Source organism: Microcaecilia unicolor, chromosome 6 (assembly GCF_901765095.1).
Source record: "Microcaecilia unicolor chromosome 6, aMicUni1.1, whole genome shotgun sequence".
Lineage (NCBI taxonomy): Eukaryota > Metazoa > Chordata > Amphibia > Gymnophiona > Siphonopidae > Microcaecilia > Microcaecilia unicolor.
This window is the reverse complement of record NC_044036.1, coordinates 286,497,994-286,519,987: the sequence shown is the minus strand read 5'-3', so window position 1 is coordinate 286,519,987 and position 21,994 is coordinate 286,497,994. Positions and strand designations below refer to the sequence as shown.

At 44.0% G+C, this 21,994-nt stretch overlaps 1 protein-coding gene across 4 annotated transcripts in view; it reads left to right on the top strand.

Moving 5' to 3' along the window:
• LOC115473086 (sulfotransferase 1 family member D1-like) overlaps positions 1–21,994 on the top strand; it is a 47,686-nt gene that overhangs the window by 12,888 nt on the left and 12,804 nt on the right. For all 4 annotated transcript variants that reach the window (XM_030207731.1, XM_030207733.1, XM_030207732.1 and 1 more), the window contains 2 exons: positions 2,159–2,281; positions 2,730–2,827. In XM_030207731.1, coding sequence (XP_030063591.1) covers positions 2,159–2,281; positions 2,730–2,827 — 221 coding nt within the window. The remainder of the gene's footprint in view (positions 1–2,158; positions 2,282–2,729; positions 2,828–21,994) is intronic.

Here is a 21,994-nt window from a genome sequence, read left to right as displayed (position 1 = left end):
GTGTTGGGCCGGTGTTAGTCCTGGAAGAGTTGAGCGGTAAGCCCGCGTTGGGCTTACCGTTGCTCTGTAAATGGGCCCCACAATGAACTGTGTTAATTTTATCACCAACTTGTATTGATCACGTATATCTGATACATTTTTCTGGTTCACATCCCATTATGAAACAAATGGTTTTGGTTTTAGTATTGGCCATCTATATCTGGTACTGTTTTAAGTTCATGTTTTTAATGTGTATTTTATGCATGTTGACTGTTGTGTTATTATCTTCAGCATAATTAGTGTGTTTTTTTTTTGGTTTTTGCATGATTATTCACCTTTCCAGCATATTTTGCATGTTATTTTAATTTGTTAATAGATATGATTGTTTAAGATTTTTATGCATGTCTGATATTTGTTTTAAATAGTATATTTATGAACCCCTGACACAGTCTTTTCGGTGAAACGTTGCCACATTGGTTGGTAAGCATTTTTTTCCCACCTTAGTGGATCCGCTCTCTTCTGTTCTACTGAACGATTTCTAATATATCCACTGGTACAAGTAACAGATAATTTATAGCAATCCTGTGAACCATCTACATCTAGCCCTGAACACTTATTTAGCTCACACTTTTTTTTTTTTTTCAGTAGCAGCACAAAGTGAGTTACACTCAGATATTTTCCTGTCCCTGGAGTGCTTACAATCTAAATTTTTACATGAGGCAATGAAGTACATAAGAAAATAAGAATAGCCGTACAGGGTCAGACCAATAGTCCACCCAGCCCAGTATCCTGTTTCCCACAGTGGCCAACCCAGGTACAAGTACCTGACAAACCCAAATTGTAGCAACATTTCATGCTAGCAATTCCAGAGCAAGCAGTGGCTTCCCCTGTGTTTATCTCAATAGCAGACTATAGACTTTTCATCCAGGAACTCAAATCTTTTTTAACCCCAGATACACTAACCGCTGTTACCTCATCTTCTGGCAACAAATTCCAGAGATTAACTATTCGTTGAGTGAAAAATTATTTTAAAAGTATTTCCATGTAACTTCATTGAGTGTCCCCTAGTAGTTGTACTTTTTGAAAGAGTTAAAAATCAATTCACTGTTACCCATTCTACACCGGTCAGGATTTTATAGACCTCAATCATATCTCCCCTCAGCTGTCTTTTTTCCAAGCTGAAGAACCCTAATGTGCAACTTTCTTTAAATTAATCACCTTATTTTCTAACTCCTCTTACCTATCTATATGCTCCTCCTTTGCTTATACCCTATGTTGTATTATGTACTGTGACATTGTAAGTAGTGTACTATGTCATACTTTGAATATTTTTACTGCTGTAATTGTCTTGTTATGTTTGATTTATTCTTACTGTACACCGCCTTGAATGAATTCTTTCCTCATATTTTATTTATTACATTTATATCCCACCTTTTCCCACTGATTGCAGGCTCAAAGTGGCTTACATAAATCTGTAGTAATGCTACAGTGCAATAAAAGCAATTATACAAATTGAAAATAAGATAGGAAATAACAATTAAACAGCAATAGGCAAGAGATAATAACAGGTAATTGGTGTCCTTGGATATGAAGAGTTCCATCCCCTTTGCCATTATGGTTGCTCTTCTTTGAACCTTTTCTATTTCCATTTTTTTTTTTGAGATGGTGACCAGAATTGAATGCAATAGGCAAGTTGAGTTTGCACCATGGAGCAATACAGAGGCATTATAGTATCCCTGGTATTATTTACCATCTTTCCTAATCCACAACAGAACATTGCCTCCTATCCCATGACTCTTACATTTTCTCCAGAGTCTCTCATGAGGAACTTTGTCATACGTTTTCTGAAAATCTAGATATAGTACATCCACCAGCTCCCCTTCATCAACATGTTTTTTTCACACCTTCAAAGAAATGAAGCAAATTGGTGAGGCAAGACTTTCCTTGGAGGGTTGTGTCTTGCCCAAGATCAGAAGTGGCAGCAGGATTTGAACTGGGTTTCCTTAGTTGTTAGGCCAGTACTCTAACCACTAGGCTATTTCTCCACTGTCTCTGGCTTACTTCCTTGAATAGTGAATCATATAGTGTATGATATTTACTATCTAATCTCTGGAGTGGATGTCCACAGCAGTTACACTAAAAATATCTTTTTTTTTTTTTTTTTTTTTTTTTTTTAAAGGAACCACATGGCTCCAAGAAATGGTGGAGATGATCAGGCATAATGGAGACCTGGAGAAGTGCCAGCAAGCGCCCATCTATGAGAGGATCCCCTTTATTGAGCTGCTGCAGTGCATGCCTCCAGGTACTTCTTTACATTAAACCTGCTACTCAGTCCTCAATGTGGCTTCTCATCTCTATAGAACCAATAGGTCAGCTACAGATCCGCTGCACTGGCACACAGCTGACAAGTTTCAGAGATGGGGCAGTAAATAAGTATTGAACACCAACATCCTCAGCCTAAAAATATTTTACATTTAAATTGTGCCAGTGTTTCATAGCTTGGCATGTGGGATGAATGTGACTCTTCTCAAATAATGGCTGTGGTTGCCATTCTGAATCTGGACTGGGGCGTGACTTTAAAATTTCATATTCAAATATAAATGCACTTTAAGTGAACTCCCTGCTCTACTGTTAGCAGTTCTTGATGAAATAAACCAACCTACTGATAAGCTTTGAATGGAGATGGGGTTTGCATGGTGCTATTTATATTCAGGTACTGGTTATTGCCAATTCCCTGCTTTATCTTGCAGATGCAGAAACAGTAAATGCTTTGCCTTCACCTCGATACTTAAAAACCCATCTTCCTTATCAACTAGTTCCATCATCATTCTGGGACCACAACTGCAAGGTAGGAAAACATCCCCCACCTCCCAAAAAGGGGACCCATGTTTTAAAAATGGACAAGTATTTTGGAAATGATTGTGTGTATTCCAAAAAACATATATATCATCATTGCCTCAGAGTTACTGATGGCAGACTACATAGTATTTTATCTGGGACATGGTTGTGTTCAGAGTGACTGTATTAAAGAATCAGGCTCTAGCCCAGGAGAGATTTAATTCAAAGGACACCAAACCTCAGTGGTTGAGGCACCTGACAAAACCAAATCCTAGATGAGGAGAAGTGACCAAATGACTAGAGCAGTGGGCTCCAGTCCATGTTCTGCACTGCCACCCCCATGTAACCTAGAGCAAATCACTTTGGGGCTTATTTATCAATGTGGGCTACCATTAAAATGTGTTATTTTACCATAGGTCCCATTTTACAAATAACTAGGGTTAACAGTAAAATAACTCATCTTTCTTACTGGCACCCTATGTCTGTAACTTCTCCTCTTTATATGCTGTTGCCCGAGTATTCACTTAGGGGGGTCATTTACTAAGGCGCACAGGTGTTTTTAGCGCATTCTAAAGATGCCAATGTATTCCTATGGCCATCTTTAGCACATGCCTATTTTTAACATGCGCTAAAAATGCCAGCGTGCCTAAGTAAAAGACCCCCTCGGACTGTAAGGTCTTTGTGGCAGGAATTTATTATACCCAAATGCTTAACGCCATTGTATAGTACGGAATACGTCCAGATGCATTATTTTTATATATATGTATATGATCGGGATTTCTGATATTATTTTTTTTTAACAGGTAAAACATCCGTAATATAAAAATAGTTAACAGAATAAAACAAGTTCCCCTAGTACTTTTACCTTTTTGGCCCAACCCGCCCCCCCCCCCCCCTTGTTTGTGTGCTTGTTCTTTGGTGATGACTCCCCAGCTGCACAAATGTATTTGATTCCACTGTAAAAGAATGCCCAGCAAGGGCACTTGTGCAGCAAAAACACTGAAACAATGTTTTCTTTTGTATTTCTCAAAGTCCCTAATTAGCTGGAAAATAAGCCTCTGAATTTACTATTTAAAAGCACCTAAGCACAGACATCCTGGGCAGACTTATACGGTCTGTGCCAGAGCCGGTGGTTGGGAGGCGGGGATAGTGCTGGGCAGACTTATACGGTCTGTGCCCTGAAGAGCACAGGTACAAATCAAAGTAGGGTATACACAAAAAGTAGCACATATGAGTTATCTTGTTAGGCAGACTGGATGGACCGTGCAGGACTTTTTCTGCTGTCATCTACTATGTTACTATGTTATATATATAGCATGATGAACGTATCACCCTTGCAGGAGGCCCTCATAGAGCCAAGAAAGTTCCACATTCAAGTGGTACAAACAGAGGGAAATGAATGTTTTTAAAGACTAAGCACAGCACTTGTACAGAGATGCCAAGTCTACTACTACTACTATTTAGCATTTCTATAGCGCTACAAGGCGTACGCAGTGCTGCACAAACATAGAAGAAAGACAGTCCCTGCTCAAAGAGCTTACAATCTAATAGTCAAAAAATAAAGTAATCAAATCAATTAATGTGTACAGGAAGGAAGAGAGGAGGGTAGGTGGAGGCGAGTGGTTACGCGTCAAAAGCAATGTTAAAGAGGTGGGCTTTCAGTCTAGATTTAAAGGTGGCCAAGGATGGGGCAAGACGTAGGGGCTCAGGAAGTTTATTCCAGGCGTAGGGTGCAGCGAGACAGAAGGCGCGAAGTCTGGAGTTGGCAGTAGTGGAGAAGGGAACAGATAAGAAGGATTTATCCATGGAGCAGAGTGCACGGGAAGGGGTGTAGGGAAGGACGAGTGTGGAGAGATACTGGGGAGCAGCAGAGTGAGTACATTTATAGGTTAGTAGAAGTTTGAACAGGATGCGAAAATGGATAGGGAGGCAGTGAAGCGACTTGAGGAGAGGGGTAGTATGAGTAAAGCGACCCTGGCGGAAGATGAGACGGGCAGCAGAGTTTTCAACCGATTGGAGAGGGGAGAGGTGACTAAGTGGGAGGCCATCAAGAAGCAGATTGCAGTAGTCTAAATTGTTGGATTATTTGTAGTAAATAATTAGCAGATTTTTATACACACAGCTTCAGCTTTAGAAATGTTAATTTCTTTTCTTCATCTCTCTCACATACACCCCAGAATAATTCACTGCTGAGTCACTTTAAAGTTGAATTAACAAAACATCTGTTTACTCACAGTTTTAGTTAGATTGATATTCAGGTAGGCTTATATAACATAATACAATACATTTGGATTATCAGCTCTTTCCATGTGCTTAGATGGTAATGGATGCTCACACCATAGATCCTCAGGTTAGGAGAGATCATGAGCTCCATGTGCTGTTCCTAACCACACCCACAGGAAGTTGCATGGGTGTGACCTCTCTAGGCAATTCACATCAGAGGTCACAGAGTAATCACAGAGAGAGAAAAAAAAACATTGCTGACAGACAATGCATGTAAAACACAATACATTATTCCAACAAACCCCTTCTCATGCATAACTGTCATGCAATTATTAATTCATACAAAGTCCAAGCTTTATTCGCAGATTCTCAAAATGTTCTCTGGATAACGGTTTGGTCATGATGTCAGCTGTCATCTCACTGGTGTGACAATAGTGTAGACTGATAACCCCTTCTTTCGCCAGCTCTCGCACGTTGTGATATTTTGTTGCGATGTGCTTGGTGCGTGACTGAACCTTGTCATTCTGTGACAGTCTGATGCAGCTCTGATTATCTTCCATTATCTGGATTGGTCTCTGTTCATCTATTCCAAAATCCAGCAAAAGTTTTTCAATCCACATCAGTTCTCTGCATGCTTCTGATACAGCCACATATTCAGCTTCTGTAGAAGACAGACTCACAATACTTTGTTTATGACTGGCCCAAGAAATTTGTACATTTCCATACATAAACACATATCCACTTGTGGATTTATAATCAGAATGATCCCCTGCCCAATCTGAATCACAGTAACATATTAGTTTTGGATTACTATTGGCTGAAATCTTTAATTTACAATCAATGGTACCTTTTAAATACCTTATCATCCTTTTAACTGCAGTCCAATCTGATTTGGTAGGTGAGCTGACCCTTCTGCTCAAAATTCCTACTGCATTTGCTATATCAGCCCTGTATGTGGTAGTCAGATATAAAAGCTTACCTATGGCTGATCTATATTGGATGTTATCTGGTAAAGGTTCTCTTACTGTTTCATCCTTCAGAAAATCAGTGATCATGGGAGTGCTTACAACTTGGGCATCTTGCATACCTAAACTTTCAATAAGCTCATTTATTTTCTGCTTCTGGCTTAGAAGATAAGAACCATCATTTTGTTTCTCAATTTCTATACCAAGATAGTATGACACATTACCAAGTTCTTTTATCTCAACATTCAGGTTTAAATATTTTACAATGTCCTTGTACTCTTGCTCACTTTCGCTTGCAATGAGCAGATCATCAACAAAAGCTAAAATGTATGCATATTGTCCATTTCTGCACCTAGTGTACAAGCATTTATCTGCTTCACCTTGCTTAAATCCTAAATTTGTCAATATTTCATGCAATTTGTCATTCCAACATTTTGCACTTTGCTTTAATCCATAAAGACCTTTGTTTAATTTACACACTAGCTGTCTTTGTTTTGTATTTATGAAACCTGTTGGCTGTTCCATGTACAAGTCTTCAGTTATATCTCCATGAAGAAATGCTGTTTTCACATCAATGTGGTTGACTTGCATGCCTTTTGAGACTGCAATGCTCAGAAGTGTTCTAATTGCACCTGTAGTGAAACACACGACAAACACTTCATCAAAATCTTCTCCATATTTTTGAAGATATCCCTTTGCGACTAATCTGGCTTTATACCTTTCCACTTTTCCTTGTGCATTCCTTTTTAACTTGAATACCCATTTGCATCCTATAGCTTTCTTGCCAGGAGGTAATTTTGTAAGAATCCAAGTTTTATTTTTATGCAATGCATCAATTTCTTCTTGTGCAGCTTTACGCCATTCAGCAGCTTCTTCTGCTGGCATTTTCTCAATCTCATCCCATGTTAAGGGCTCTTGAGCTTCTGCTGACTTTGTTAGGTAAGACAGTCTTGGGGGTGGAACACCTTTGTTTTCCCTGGATGAGCGTCTGACAACAGGTTGGTCCGACCTTTCCGCATCCTCTAAATCTGAGAGTCCTTCTCCAATTGATTCCCCTTCTCCAACTGTACTGTCTTCTTCAATGATCCTTTCTGTGTCTGCTTCCTCTGCCTGTTCCTCGTTAGATACAGATGAGTTGCTTTCAGACATCTGCCTTGGTATAGCATTTATATACACTGGCATGTCTATTATGGTTCTAGTTTCATATTCTGGATGATAAGGCTCATCTGGGATAATCCAGCCTTTATCAACCCTTTTGTTTTCATCAAAATATGTAACATGTCTTATGCCAACAATGCCAGTTTTCAGATTCAAAATTCTATATCCTTTGTGTCCTGGAGCATAGCCAACTAAAATGCCCCTTTCTGTTGTGGAATCCAGCTTATGCCTTCTTTGCTTTGGTACATGAGCATATGCTGTACTTCCAAATGTTCTTATGTGTGACAGGTTTGGCTTCCTACCATGCCATGTCTCATGTGGTGTGCGCTCAGCGCCTTTAGTTGGCATTCTGTTTTGTAGGTACACTGCTGTGAGAATGGCTTCCCCCCCATAGTCTTTTAGGGAGATTGCTATCTGACAGCATACATCTGGTCATTTCCACAAGTGACCTAAATTTTCTCTCTGCAACAGAATTTTGCTCTGGTGTATAAGCTACTGTTGTGATATGCTGAATGCCTTCTTGTTGTAGAAATGTGCGCATGCTTTGTGAAGTGAACTCACCACCATTGTCGGTCTGAAGAACCTTTGGTTTTCTTTCAAATTTATTGCTCACCATGGCTACGTATTTCTTCAGCATGTCTGTGACTTGACTTTTTTCTTTTAGCAAATAGGCCACACAGTATCTAGAGAAATCATCCAAGAATATTAGCACAAATCTGTTATTTCCCAATGATGGGATATTAAACGGTCCACATAAGTCACTGTGTATTAAGTCCAGTACTTTATTACTCCTATTTCCTGTGTATGCAGGAAATGAGGGTCTCACACCTTTTTGAGTAACACAGTCTATGCATTTCTCCATTTTACCAGTATCTGCACTTATTTGAATGCCTGTGGCAAGTTTCTTACTGTGAAGATCCTGGATCACCTTAAAATCACGATGTCCCAGGCGGCGGTGCCAGATTTCCAGACTACATTTACCATCATTCTTCCTTACTTGCGCCATATGTGAGGCTTCACCTGAAATGCTCAGTTTATAAATATCATTATGCATAAAAGCTTCAGCATACACTTCATCATTTTTAGAGATTGTGCACTTACTGTTTTCAAAATGAATCACAAATCCCTTCTTATCTAATGTAGATACACTAAGCATATTGCAAACTGCTTGGGGAATATACAAGACATCACTTACAGGAATTTCTTTAACTTCATTAGACACTTTGCATTTTAAGAATCCAATGCCTTTTGCTTGGATCTGAGTAGTCCCTGCGTTTGCAGTATGAAGAACACCTTCTTCTGGACTCATTTCCTGAAAGAAATCCTTACAATTGGTTAAATGGCATGTGCTCCCCGAATCCAAAATCCAAGTATTTTCATTTGAATTATTATTTACCATAGTCAAAGATTTTTCTGCCATTAGAAAGCTCTTATGTTTATCATTGTCCTTTGTACATTTCCTGCTTGGAAAATTCTTTTGTTCCATTGGCTTAGGTGAGCTAGAGGGGGTGTTTTGTGTTTCCTTACACCATTTAGATACATGTCCCTCCTTTCCACATGAGTAGCAAATCAGCTTGCCCTTGGGTGGAGTTTTCCCATAGCTCCGCCTTCCTCTATTATTTGCCAAGAAATTTGTTTCATTTCTCTCTGACTGTCTTTGAGAACACATCTCCTCATAATCATTAATTATGCATTCCTGCCTCAGTTTTGATGCTGCCTGTTCAAACGATTGCCCTTCAATGGCTTCATTCACAGACCTAAAAACATCAAACTTCTTTGATAGTGAGGTAAAAAGAAATGCTCTTTTCAATGCATCACACATGGGAATTCCAGAAAGTTCTAGCTTTTGAAATGAAGACATAAGATGCATAATGTGATCATTACACTTACTTTTATCCCTTAATTTGGTTTCATTCAACTCTGCCAACCAAATTGGTTGCTGTTTTGCATATGTAGTTGCATACATAGTTCTCAGTTTATCTAAAATTTCCTTTGCTGTATCTTTTGCCTCCACCAATATGGCTTGTTTCTCTGAGAGAGCTTCAAAAAACATGTACTTCACATAATAGTTTGCATTGTCCCATTCAGCCATATTTTCAGCTGTTCTGTTTTGGTCTAAACATACACTTAATTTCTTTGCTTGAAGGAGACATCTGAATCTTAGCTCCCATTGCTGATAATTATATTCAGTTAATTTAGGCACCTTGAGAGAGTGGAAAAATGGTGTATTTCCTCCCTCAGCCATTTCTTAGCCTTGCCTTCTGTTTGGAGTGTGGGGGGGAGAGAGAGACAGACTGAATCTTTCTTTTAAAACTTAAGAGAAAAATTTGGCTTTTTCACTGCCTGGTAATATTTCTCTTCTTCCTTTTTCAATTCCTGGGCTGGGCCCATAACCCTTTTGTTGGATTATTTGTAGTAAATAATTAGCAGATTTTTATACACACAGCTTCAGCTTTAGAAATGTTAATTTCTTTCTTCATCTCTCTCACATACACCCCAGAATAATTCACTGCTGAGTCACTTTAAAGTTGAATTAACAAAACATCTGTTTACTCACAGTTTTAGTTAGATTGATATTCAGGTAGGCTTATATAACATAATACAATACATTTGGATTATCAGCTCTTTCCATGTGCTTAGATGGTAATGGATGCTCACACCATAGATCCTCAGGTTAGGAGAGATCATGAGCTCCATGTGCTGTTCCTAACCACACCCACAGGAAGTTGCATGGGTGTGACCTCTCTAGGCAATTCACATCAGAGGTCACAGACAATGCATGTAAAACACAATACATTATTCCAACATAAATGAGAGGTGACAAGGGTGTGGATGAGGGTTTTGGTAGAGTGCTCGGAAAGAAAGGGGCGGATTTTACGGATGTTGTAAAGAAAGAAACGACAGGTCTTGGCAGTCTGCTGGATATGAGCAGAGAAGGAGAGAGAAGAGTCAAAGATGACCCCAAGGTTTAGAGCTGAGGAGACAGGGAGAATGAGAGAGCCATCAACAGAAATAGAAAACAGGGGGAGTGGGGAGGTGGGTTTGGGGGGAAAAATGAGAAACTCGGTTTTGGTCATGTTTAATTTCAGGTGGCGTTGAGACATCCAGACAGCAATGTCAGACAAGCATGCTGAAACTTTGGTTTGGATGCAAGGTTGAGATATCAGTGGTAGAAAGGTAGATTTGGGAGTCATCAGCATAGAGATGGTAGGAAAAGCCATGGGATGAGATTAATGAACCAAGGGAAGACGTGTAGATAGAAAAGAGGAGGGGACCAAGAACAGAACCCTGAGGTACGCCGACAAGCAGAGGGATAGAAGTAGAAGAGGATCCACCAGAGTGAACACTAAAGGTGCGGAGGGAGAGGTAGGAAGAGAACCAGGAAAGGACAGAGCCCTGGAATCCAAGTGAGGACAGGGTATCGAGACGTATGCTGTGATCGACAGTGTCAAAAGCAGCGGAAAGATCAAGAAGAATGAGGATGGAATATTGACCTCTGGATTTAGCCAGTAATAGGTCATTGGAGACTTTAGTAAGCGCAGTTTTGGTTGAGTGGAGAGGGCGAAAACCAGATTGTAGTGGGTCAAGAATAGCATGTGAGGAGAGAAAATCAAGGCAGCGGTGGTGAACAGCACACTCAAGTAATTTGGAGAGAAAAGGGAGGAGGGAGATGGGTCGGTAATTAGAGGGACAAGTAGGGTCGAGTGAAGGCTTCTTAAGGAGAGGTGTGACCACAGCATGTTTAAAGGCAATAGGGACCGTTGCAGTGGAAAGTGAGAGGTTGAGAATGTGACAGATAAAAGGAATAAGAGCAGGTGAGATGGCATTAAGAAGGTGGGTGGGAATGGGATCAGAGGAACAGGTGGTAAATTTTGAGGAAGAAAGGAGAAGTGTAGTTTCCTCTATAGTAACTTCAGGAAAGGAGGAAAAGGAATGAGGGGAAGGAGAGAGAGGGGAACGGACAAGTGGAGGGAGAGGTGGCGAGGTAGAGAATTCAAGGTTTATCTTTTGAACCTTGTCATGAAAGAATTCAGCAAGGGTCTGAGGAGATAATGAAGGGGGAGTTGGGGGAGGGGGCACCTTGAGGAGAGAGTTCAATGTGGTGAAGAGAAGTCAAGGGTTAGAGCCAAGAGAGTTGGTCAGTTGAATATAATAATCCTGTTTGGCGCGTAAAAGAGCAGATTGGAAGGAGGTCAGCATGAACTTAAAGTGTAAGAAATCAGCAAGGGCCCAAGATTTCCGCCAGAGGCGTTTGGCGGAGCGGGTACAGGAACATAGGTAGCGGATATTAGAAGTCAGCCAAGGTTGGGGTTTTGTACGCCTTATAGGGCGGGTCATCCAAGGTGCAAGTGTGTCTAAGGCAGAGGATAGAGTATTGTTGTAAGAAGAAACAGCCTCGTTGACAGACGTGGATGGTGCCACAGTAGAGAGGAGGTTTGAAACATGGGAGGATAGAGATGAAGGGTCAATATCGTGAAGATTCCTAGATAAATTAGATAAGATAGGACGAGACTGGGAGGGAGGAGATTTAAGTGTGAAAGTTATAAGATGGTGATCAGAGAGGGGAAGATCAGAGGCAAGGAAACTAGAGGGTGAACAGTTGGAGGAGAAGATGAGATCAAGACAGTGACCATTTTGATGAGTGGGGGAGGTGGAGCATAGTTGGAGATTAAAGGAGGATGTTAAAGCAAGTAACTTGGAAATATAAGAGTTAGCAGGAATATTAAAGTCACCAAGGATGAGAGAGGGGGAGGAAGGATCATGGAAGAAAGCAAGCCAGGCATCAAAGTCACTGAGAGAGGATGAAAGGGACTTATCAGGGGGACGATAAATGACCGCTATTCGAAGAGGCAGAGGAGAGAAAAGGCGGATAGAGTGGACTTCAAAGGAGGAAAAACAGTGAGATTGAGGTGGAAGAAGGGAGAGAGAAGTAATCCAACATCACCCCTGCGACCAGCAGGGCGAAGAGTATGTGAAAAAAGATAACCGCCATGGCAGAGGGCTGCGACTGAAGCAGAGTCATCAGGGCAGAGCCAGGTTTCTGTTATGGCGAGCAGATGGATGTGACGCGAGATAAAGAGGTCCTGGATATAGGGGAGTTTGTTACAGATAGAGCGGGCATTCCATAGGGCGCAAGAGAAGGGCAGAGAAGAGGAGGGGAGTAGAGGAATAGAGATGAGGTTAGAGAGGTCGCGGTGAGATCTGAAGAGTGGAATGGGGAAGGCAAAATGGAGGGAAGAAAGAGACGGAGATTAAAAGCCAAGAGGAAGGAAGAGGGTAGGAGAGAAGGTGAGGTGATGAAGTCGATGGATGGGCAGTGAGTTCCTGTAGCGGAGAGAAGTAGGGGGTGAGGGAAAAGATTAGGAAAGGACAGGGCTAGGAAGATAATGTGAATAGGGGCCATAAACGACTGAGGTACTTTAGCAACTGGGAAGGTTAAATGTAAAGAGAAAAATGCCCCGTGCGCCGCACCTAGAGCGGAGGCCCTGAGTGGATCGGAGTGGACCTGGGTGTCACCCCAGAGAAGGCTGTAAAGATATGCAGATGAGCTGCAAGTCCTCCACAGCACCTGAAAGGCAGCCGGTGGTAGAGCTGGGCACCTCTCAGCTGAGGAAAGGCTTACCAGGGGTTAGGCCGAAGCCAGCATTCCTCCCCCTGAGGGTCGCCTGATCGTAGCCAAAAAGCACCTGGAAACTCTGTGCACTTGGAGCGAGGGCCCTGGGAAGATCGGGGTGGACCTGGAGTCACCCCGGATACAGCTGTGAGGAAATGCAGAAGGGCTGCAAGTCCTCCACAGCAAGTCCTCCACAGCACCTGTCTCACACTCATTTGAAAGCTTTCTCTTAACATAACACTCTTTGAGCCCTATTTCTCACTCAGAGCTTCAGTACCAGTGCACTGATCTTGATCACTGCTTTCTTGAGGGAAGCCTTAGAGAAGTACCCACCTAGGCAACCCAGGTATAGTTTAAACCTGTCTCACAGTTCTGTCTGCATTTAATTGCAGTAAACACTGTGATTAATGCATTAGTCATTAACTGTGATTAAAAAAAAAATTAATCACACCCCAACCCATCCTCAGGGCAATCTGACATCTCTCTCCCCTCCCCCCCATCTTAATTCAACATTGAGCTGCCAGTCTACCTTTAAAGGTGGTCTCCTGTGGAACCTCACCAATGTCAGCATTGCACATAAGCTGTCTGCAGCCTAAAGGTGGTCTTCTGTGGATCTTCACCAATGGCAGCATTGCACATAAACTGTCTGCAGCCTGATCCAAATCTTTCTCACTGAGCCACTCTGCCCATTCAGAAACAGAAGTGGTGTCAGAGGAGGCGGGATGGGTCAGAAGGAAATCTTCAGAGCAGGCCGCAAACACTGCCACTTCTGGGGACCAACAGCAGACCATCTTTAAGGTAGATTGGGAGGTGCAGATGCTGAACATTGGATGGAGGGAGGGGAGTGAACTGTAAGACCCGTGAGCAGAAGTGGAGGGGCCACCAGTGGAAGCTATGACCGAGGCAGTGAGCTCCAGCAGCCATGAGAAGAGCTTGGTGCTGCTCACAATCGAGTTTGTGTCGTTGCTCACGGGGGTGGAGGGGAGGGAGAATGAGAGAGATCATGGGGAGGGGGGAAGATGAATGGGAGAGATGCTGGATTTAGGGGTAGGAAGGAGGGAGATTATCAGTACTTCAGGGAAGAGAATGGGGATGGGACTTCAGCAGAACTGGAGGGGCCACCGGTGGAAGCTATGACCGAGGCAGTGAGCTCAAGCAGCCATGAGAAAAGCTTGGTTCTGCTCGCCACCAAGTTTGTCGCTGCTCATGGTGGAGGAGGGAGTAAGAGAGAGAATGGACCTGGGGGAAGATGAAAGGGAGAGATGCTGGATCTGGGGGTAGGAGGGAGGGAGATTATCAGTACTTTAGGGAAGAGCATGGGGATGGGATTTGATATACAGTACTAACTTTCTAAGATTACAGTCAAAGCAGTTTACATAGTCTATACAGGTACTTATTTTGTACCTTGGGCAATGGAGGGTTAAGTGACTTGCCCAGTCACAACCTTTGTGTGATTAATCACAATTAAAATTTTTAATTGAAATGCAGCCCTAAAATTTTCCTATTCCTTTGGAAAAGGTGTTTTTGTTACAATGTCATATCTATCCCAAATGGAGTTTTAATGTACAGGGTTGCTGCAAGATTATTAGGTGCTCTAGGTAAATATTTAGCCTTGCACTCCCTCAATTAACTTCAAGGAACCTAGGCACTGTCCTTTTAGAAATTTTGATAGCAGTCATGATTGCCTCAATGCTACATCTCCCAGAACAGTCTTGTAGAAATTAATAACTTGACATCATACATTTAAATATTAATCTTTATTTACTATATGCCAAAGTAGGGCAATTTCTGAAAGCCATTTACCTGGGTAAAAGGACTGTTGGAAATTTCTCTGTTCCCTGTACATGAAAGTACAAGCCAGTGCTTTTTCTTTTGAGTTTGTGCTGCTGTTAGGATTTATTGCTTTGCTCTGACTGCAGCTACAAGCCTAGTCTTGCCTAACAGTTGGGATGGCTCTGCTCAGTGTTATGCTTCCAGCACCACCAAAATATCTTGTTGGTACTAGCACCGGAGGCAACCCTGCTGTGAGAACCTGAAGTGTTCCTGTCTGTTCCATCCGTGCTTCTTTGCCATCTGCACGAATAGACTGAGGCTGCCTCTCTTGAAACAGCTTGGCCGCGGTGGAGGCGTTGGGTTACTACTCTCGCCCTCCTGTAGTTTCCAACCCCTCCTCCTACCGCAGTCTCACTGCTTCTCATCCTTTGAAGCCCACTCCATCCGGCTATTCTACCCGCTGCCACTCAGAGTGGCAGTCATCTACCGCCCCCCTAATAAATCCTTCTCTTCCTTCCTCACCGACTTCGATGCTTGGCTCTCTGTTTTTCTTGAACCCTCATCTCCATCCCTCATTCTCGGGGACTTTAACATACATGCTGATGACCCATCCGACCCTCACGCTTCTAAGTTCCTCACCCTAACATCCTCCTTCAACCTCCAGCTGTGCTCTACCACCCCTACTCACCGTGACGGCCATTGTCTTGACCTCATCCTCCTCCGGCTCACCTGATCACATTCACACTTCTTCACCTCCCCCCCCCCACCTTATCCTCTAGTATCTCTAATCTCCTCCCATCCATCATGTCCTCCGAGACTGTCGACAAAGCGGTCTCCGCTTACAATGCCGCTCTTTCCTCTGCTCTGGACACCCCTCGCACCATCCACCTCCCGTCCCACAAAGCGTACTAATTCCCAGCCTTGGCTGACCCCTTGCATCCGTTACCTTCGCTCCTGCGCACGATCTGCTGAACGCCTCTGGAGGAAATCTCGTACTCATTCAGACTTCCTTCACTATAAATTCATGCTATCCTCCTTCCACTCCTCCCTATTCCTTGCAAAACAGGACTATTATACTCAATTGACCAATTCTCTCAGCTCCAACCCTTGTCGTCTCTTCACCACGCTTAACTCTCTCCTCAAGGTGCCCCCCGCTCCCACTCCCCCCTCACTCTCTCCTCAATCACTGGCTGATTACTTCCGCGACAAGGTGCAAAAGATCAACCTTGAGTTCACTACCAAGCCATCACCTCCTCTTCACCCATTAACCCTCTCCCTCAACCAACCAACCCAGGCCTCCTTCTCCTCCTCCTTTCCTGAGATCACCGAGGATGAAATCTCCCGCCTTCTTTCCTCCTCGAAATGCACCACCTGTTCCTCTGATCCCATCCCCACCAACCTACTTAACACTATCGCCCATACTGTCAACCCCTCCATCTGTCGCATCCTTAACCTTTCTCTCTCCACTGCAACTGTCCCTGACACCTTCAAGCATGCCGTAGTCACACCTCTCCTCAAAAAACCATCACTTGACCCTACCTGCCCCTCCAACTATCGCCCCATCTCTCTCCTACCCTTCCTCTCCAAAATACTTGAGCGCGCCATTCACAGCCGCTGCCTCAATTTTCTCTCCTCTCATGCCATCCTCGATCCACTCCAATACGGTTTTCGCCCTCTCCACTCGACAGAAACAGCACTCTCTAAAGTCTGCAATGACCTGCTCCTGGCCAAATCCAGAGGCCACTACTCCATCCTCATCCTCCTCGATCTTTCTTTCCGCCGCTTTTGACATTGTCAATCACGATTTACTTCTTGCCACACTGGCCTCATTTGGGTTCCAGGGCTCTGTCCTCTCCTGGTTCTCCTCCTATCTCTCCCACCGCACCTTCAGGGTACACTCTCATGGATCTTCCTCCACTCCCATCCCGCTATCTGTTGGAGTTCCCCAGGAGTCTGTCCTTGGACCCCTTCTCTTCTCTATCTTCACCTCTTCCCTAGGCTCACTGATCTCATCTCATGGTTTCCAGTATCATCTTTATGCTGATGACACCCAGCTCTCTCTCCACACCAGACATCACCGCAGAGACCCAGGCCAAGGTATCGGCCTGCCTATCCGACATTGCTGCCTGGATGTCCAACCGCCACCTGAAGCTGAATATGTCCAAGACCGAGCTCCTCGTCTTTCCACCTAAACCCACTTCTCCTCTTCCTCCACTCACTATCTCAGTTGATAACACCCTCATCCTCCCCGTCTCATCTGCCCGCAACCTCGGAGTCATCTTCGACTCCTCCCTCTCCTTCTCTGCGCATATCCAGCAGACTGCCAAAACCTGTCGCTTCTTCCTCTTCAACATCAACAAAATTTGCCCTTTCCTCACTGAGCACACCACCCGAACTCTCGTCCATCCTCTCATTACCTCTCGTCTCGACTACTGCAACTTACTCCTCACTGGCCTCCCACTCAGCCATCTATCCCCCCTTCAATCCATTCAGAACTCTGCTGCACGTCTTATATTCCACCAAAACCGTTATTCTCATATCACCCCTCTCCTCAGGTCACTTCACTGGCTTCCGATCAGATACCGCATACAATTCAAGCGTCTCCTCCTTACTTACAAATGCAATCATTCTGCTGCTCCTCACTACCTCTCTACCCTCATCTCCCCCTACGTTCCTGCCCGTAACCTCCGCTCACATGACAAATTCCTCCTCTCAGTACCCTTCTCCACCACTGCCAACTCCAGGCTCCGCTCATTTTGCCTTGGCTCACCCTATGCCTGGAACAATCTTCCTGAACCCCTACGCCAAGCCCCCTCCCTACCCATCTTCAAATCCTTGCTTAAAGCTCACCTCTTCAATGCTGCTTTCGGAACCTAACCTTTCGAACATATAGGCTGCCCCAATCTGTCTGACCTATCTGATTGTACATTTGTCTTTTAGATTGTAAGCTCCTTGAGCAGGGACTGTCCTTCCATGTTAAATTGTACAGCGCTGCGTAACCCTAGTAGTGCTTTAGAAATGTTAAGTAGTAGTAGTAGTAGCTTACCATCAGCACGGTATGCTTCCACACAATACTAGTGCTTGCTCCGCCCACTCACTGATGTCACTGTTGGTACCAGAAGCATAACTTGCTGGAATTAGCTCAGGTGGCATCTTGTGCCGGAGGGACAATACCATCTCATTGCTCTGATGAAGGAGCGCTCCTTTGTGTGGACTTCAGGAGGCCTTTTGGCGGACTCGGAGGATTTTGATTTGAACTATGAGAGAAGCTTTGTATTTTTATTTTTTTATTGCTGTTTAGTACCTGCTTTATTTGTACCTGCTTTTTTTTTATTCCTATTTGGATAAGTTCTGGAAAGGATAGAAACCTGCCTTCACCTTTAGGGGCCCTTTCACAAAGGTGCAGTAGGTTCTACAAGACTACCACCAGGATAGTGCACCCCCCCCAGTGGTAATTTTGGATTTGGCATTGCACCCATACCGCTAGATCAACAGGTGACGTTAAGGGCTCAGGCCGTAAATAGGTGTGCACTGGTTTCAATTTTACCTCAGGCCCTTTCCCGGCCCATTGAAAAAAAAAAAAAAGCTCTTTTTTTTCCCCAGATATTGTAAAAACCTGACTTGTGCACAAAAAACTCGCGCCCACACTACCGCAGGCTACTTTTAGCCATGGCTTAGTAAAAGGACCCCTTTATTGGTAGAAGGGTTAAGATATTAAGAGCTGTGTTTGAACTATTTCTCTGTTCAACATTTTCAGACAATTAAATTTGCTCTTTTATTTATAGGTTGATAGGCAAGTGGATTTTTAAAAAAGTGGCAGTAGCTGATACCTACATCTCTATAGAGGCCTGCAGTTCATCTTCTCTCTTTTTCTCTCTCGCGCTCTCACCTTCAGAGAGCTTGATTGGGAGCTACAAGATCAACAGGTTCTTTATCAACCTCAAGTTGCTCAAATATGTCTGAGAGCTCCATGGCTGCACAATGCAGTTGGAAGGCACTGGGGGCCAGGGGAAGGAAACTGCTGGACATGGAGTAGTGGAGGGAAGGAATATACTAAACCAAAATGTAGAGATGCCAACACTTTGATATGACAAACTAAAATTAAAGTTTTGATGCCACCTCAGTAAGGCCAACACAACTCCTCCACTGTAAAACAATATATATACAAACTTTTATGGTATGATAAGGTTCTGAGTATTTTTGCACAGCAGCACTAACTTCTAGGACTCAAAAAGCAAAAACCTTAGCGGGAAAAGGTAGCACTGTATATATTACGTCATGCCCTAAAACAGTGAAAAAAAAAATTAACAGGACTGCAACAAGATCTCTACATAGACTCTACGTGCTAGTAGAATACCATACCGTGGTCACACATACAGACCCTTAACAAGTGAGAAACAATGAACCACACATCGGAGATATGAAGGCAAAAAACAACTGGAAACCTCAGGAAGTCAGACTCTGCCCATAGCACTTATAGAGAAGTAGAAACTTAAATGCAAAATACCAAAGATATGCATTTCTAAAAGCTGACACATTCCAATTAATATATTCAGAATACTTTTTTCTACCTTTTAGGTTGTTGTGTTTTTTTTTTTTTTCTATTTGCTTTGGTCCTGATGTTGCTTTTCTGTTTTTGTTTTTCCCCTCTTTTCAGGGCTCCTGTCCATTAGATATTTCTTCTCTCTCCATGTCCTCCATTCATCATCCCTCTGTGTCCCTATCTTCCTCTATATTCATAATTTCTTCTGTGTCCCTAGGTTGACCTGTCCTGCATTTGCACTGTGTCCAGATCCCTTCCCATGATCAGCATTGCCCCTCTGTTCCTATCATCCCTGTGTCCAACATTGCCCTTGCTTGTCTCTGTTGCCCCTCTTGTGTCCCTGTCCCTACACTCCCTCCATGCCTAGCATCTCTTTGTCTCCTTGTCCCCTTCCTCTCACCTGTGGGGTCGCTCTCTTGCTTGCTCTCTCCCTCCCTCTTCCCCCCCTTGTTATATTCTAGTCTTTTTATCACCACTCCAAAATTATGTAGCAGCCATTCACAATTTGGAGTGATAAAAGACCAAGGCCATATATGAGAAGGAAATTTTTATTACTTACGAAAGTACAGATACAATCAATAGTTTCTCATGGGAGGACAACACTGCTACACATAGGTGTTATCTGTAACCGTCTCTCCAAAGTATTGTTCTGATTCAACTGTTTATATACCTTTATTTTAAACAACGTTTCACATAGGTTTAGCAAGTTATGTTCCTCAGAGATCATCCTGTTTTCTTTCAACACTGTGTTTCCTCTCTGTTGCTAAACCACATTTCCTTTCTCATGCCTGCTTGCACACAGGAATGTCTTATCAGATCATGAGTTTCTGGTTCACGTGCTTATCAGTTTTTGCCCTTTGGCCCTGTTCCATGGTGCATGATCTATGCTCATTATTTACACCCGCCAGTCTCTCTCTCTTCCTCCATCCCCATCAGGAGAGAGAAGGAAGCTGCATCAGAGGCAGCGGGACACGTCACAAGGAATGCCATCAGGCCAAAGCCCCAAAGTAAGCTCTTTTAGTTAGTACGGTGCTGTTGCCGTGCTTACTGGTGGAGATCTAATCAAATTGGAGGGAGTGAGAGAGAGAGATGCTGCATCGGAGGGGGTAGAGAGGGTGAAAGAGATGCTGAACCAGAAGTGCTGGATCCAGGGAGTGAGCCTGGTACTTCAGGGGCTTAAGCCTCCCCAAGCCTCTTTACCAGATGCTTATGACCTGCTTCCTTGCCTTTGCAGCTATTGACCTTCTGGCAGTGGTGTTGACTCCGTGCTTACTAGCACCTTGTATCCTGTTCAGCCAAAGCTCCTTTAGGATAGGCTGCTCTGTGCTTATATCCTGCTCAGCCAAAACCCTTTGGGATAGGCTGCACTGTGCAGTGCCGCCGAGAGGGGGGTGGGGGGGGAGGAAAAGTTCCCTGGGCCACCAAGGAGGGCCCGGCGCTGGAGTCTCTCACCCTCTTCTGCTCCCAGGCCACTGGTGCTGCAGTCCCGTCTCCACCTGCCTACCCTCAGCTCCCTTCTGTGTGTCTGACCCCCTGCATTAAAAAAAAAAATCTCCAAAGCAGGAGCGCTTTCTGTGCGAAAGCGGCAAGATCGCCTCGGGCTGGCCTTCCCTCACTGTATCCCGTCCTCTTCTGACGTAACTTCCTATTTCTGCGAGGGTGGGACACAGTGAGGGAAGGCTCACCCGAGGTGATCTGCCGCTTTCACACAGAAGGCACTGCACCTGCTGCTTTAGTTTTTTTTTTTTTTTTTTTTTTTAATTTTTAAATGAAGGGGGTCGGATGGCAGGTAGAAGGGAGCAGAGGGTAAGTAGGTGGAGACTGGGAACTGCAGCACTGGTGGTCTGGGAGCAGGAAAGGGAGGCGACAGAAGTAGCAATTTAGGGGTGGGGGGGGGGGGGGGGACTCGGCCTTGGCCCGGCTCAGTCTCCCAGAGGCCCTGGCACTCTGCTTGTAAACTGCTCAGTTAAAGCGCCTTTGGGATAGTCTGCTTCATGCTTGTATCCTGCTCAGCTGGTTTATTTCACCTGACACCAGCCATTTTCTGCTGGATAGTTGGTGTCATCATTGGAAAAATAAATGCCGACTTAGATTATGAGTGGAAATAAGAACCCATGCTACAATCGTTTCTCTAGTGGAACAGCAAACGGCACTCCTGTTGAAAATATTAATGGGACTAGGATGGCAATTGCATTTGGTCCTGCGTACTCTGCTGCAACAACTATCACCAAGGCTGATGGGACCAACACATTTAAACAGCATCGCAGAACTCCTTCCTCAAGTACATTCACCTACTCCCCCAAGGACGAGGATGATGTCATGACTGCTTAGCGCTGAAGCCTTTTGGGATAGGCTGCCTTGTGCTTATATCCTGTTCAGTCAAAGTGCCTTTGGAATAGGCTGCTTTGTGCCTACTAGCTCCTTGTGTTCTGCTCATCCGGCTTCCTTGTCCCTGGTGACTTGTCTGCGTCTGGCCTGGGCCATAGGTCTATTCCGTGGCTGCCAGACGCCCAAGGGCTCACCCTCCTAGACTATTACAATTTATTATTATTATTATTATACTAAAAAAGAGAGAAACATCAGCCTTTATTCTTTAGTTATAACGATCTACAATGCTAAATAGCATGCAAATCCCATCCATTCTACTCAATAGGACCAAGACCAGTGGTGTGCTGGAGCCGGCTTGCTCCGGCTCGCAAGATCCGGTTGTTAAATTTTGGCCGGACTTGCGAGCCGGTTGTTGGAAAGGGCGAGCCGGCTCTCCCTCCCTCCGCCCTCCGGATCCGGTCCCTCACAGATCCTACCTTGACTATCGAATTCTTCGGGGCAGGCAGTGTTGCCTGCCCGCTGCTATTGCTGACTTTCCTCCGCCGCCTGTTTGCGCTTTAAAAATGGCCACCG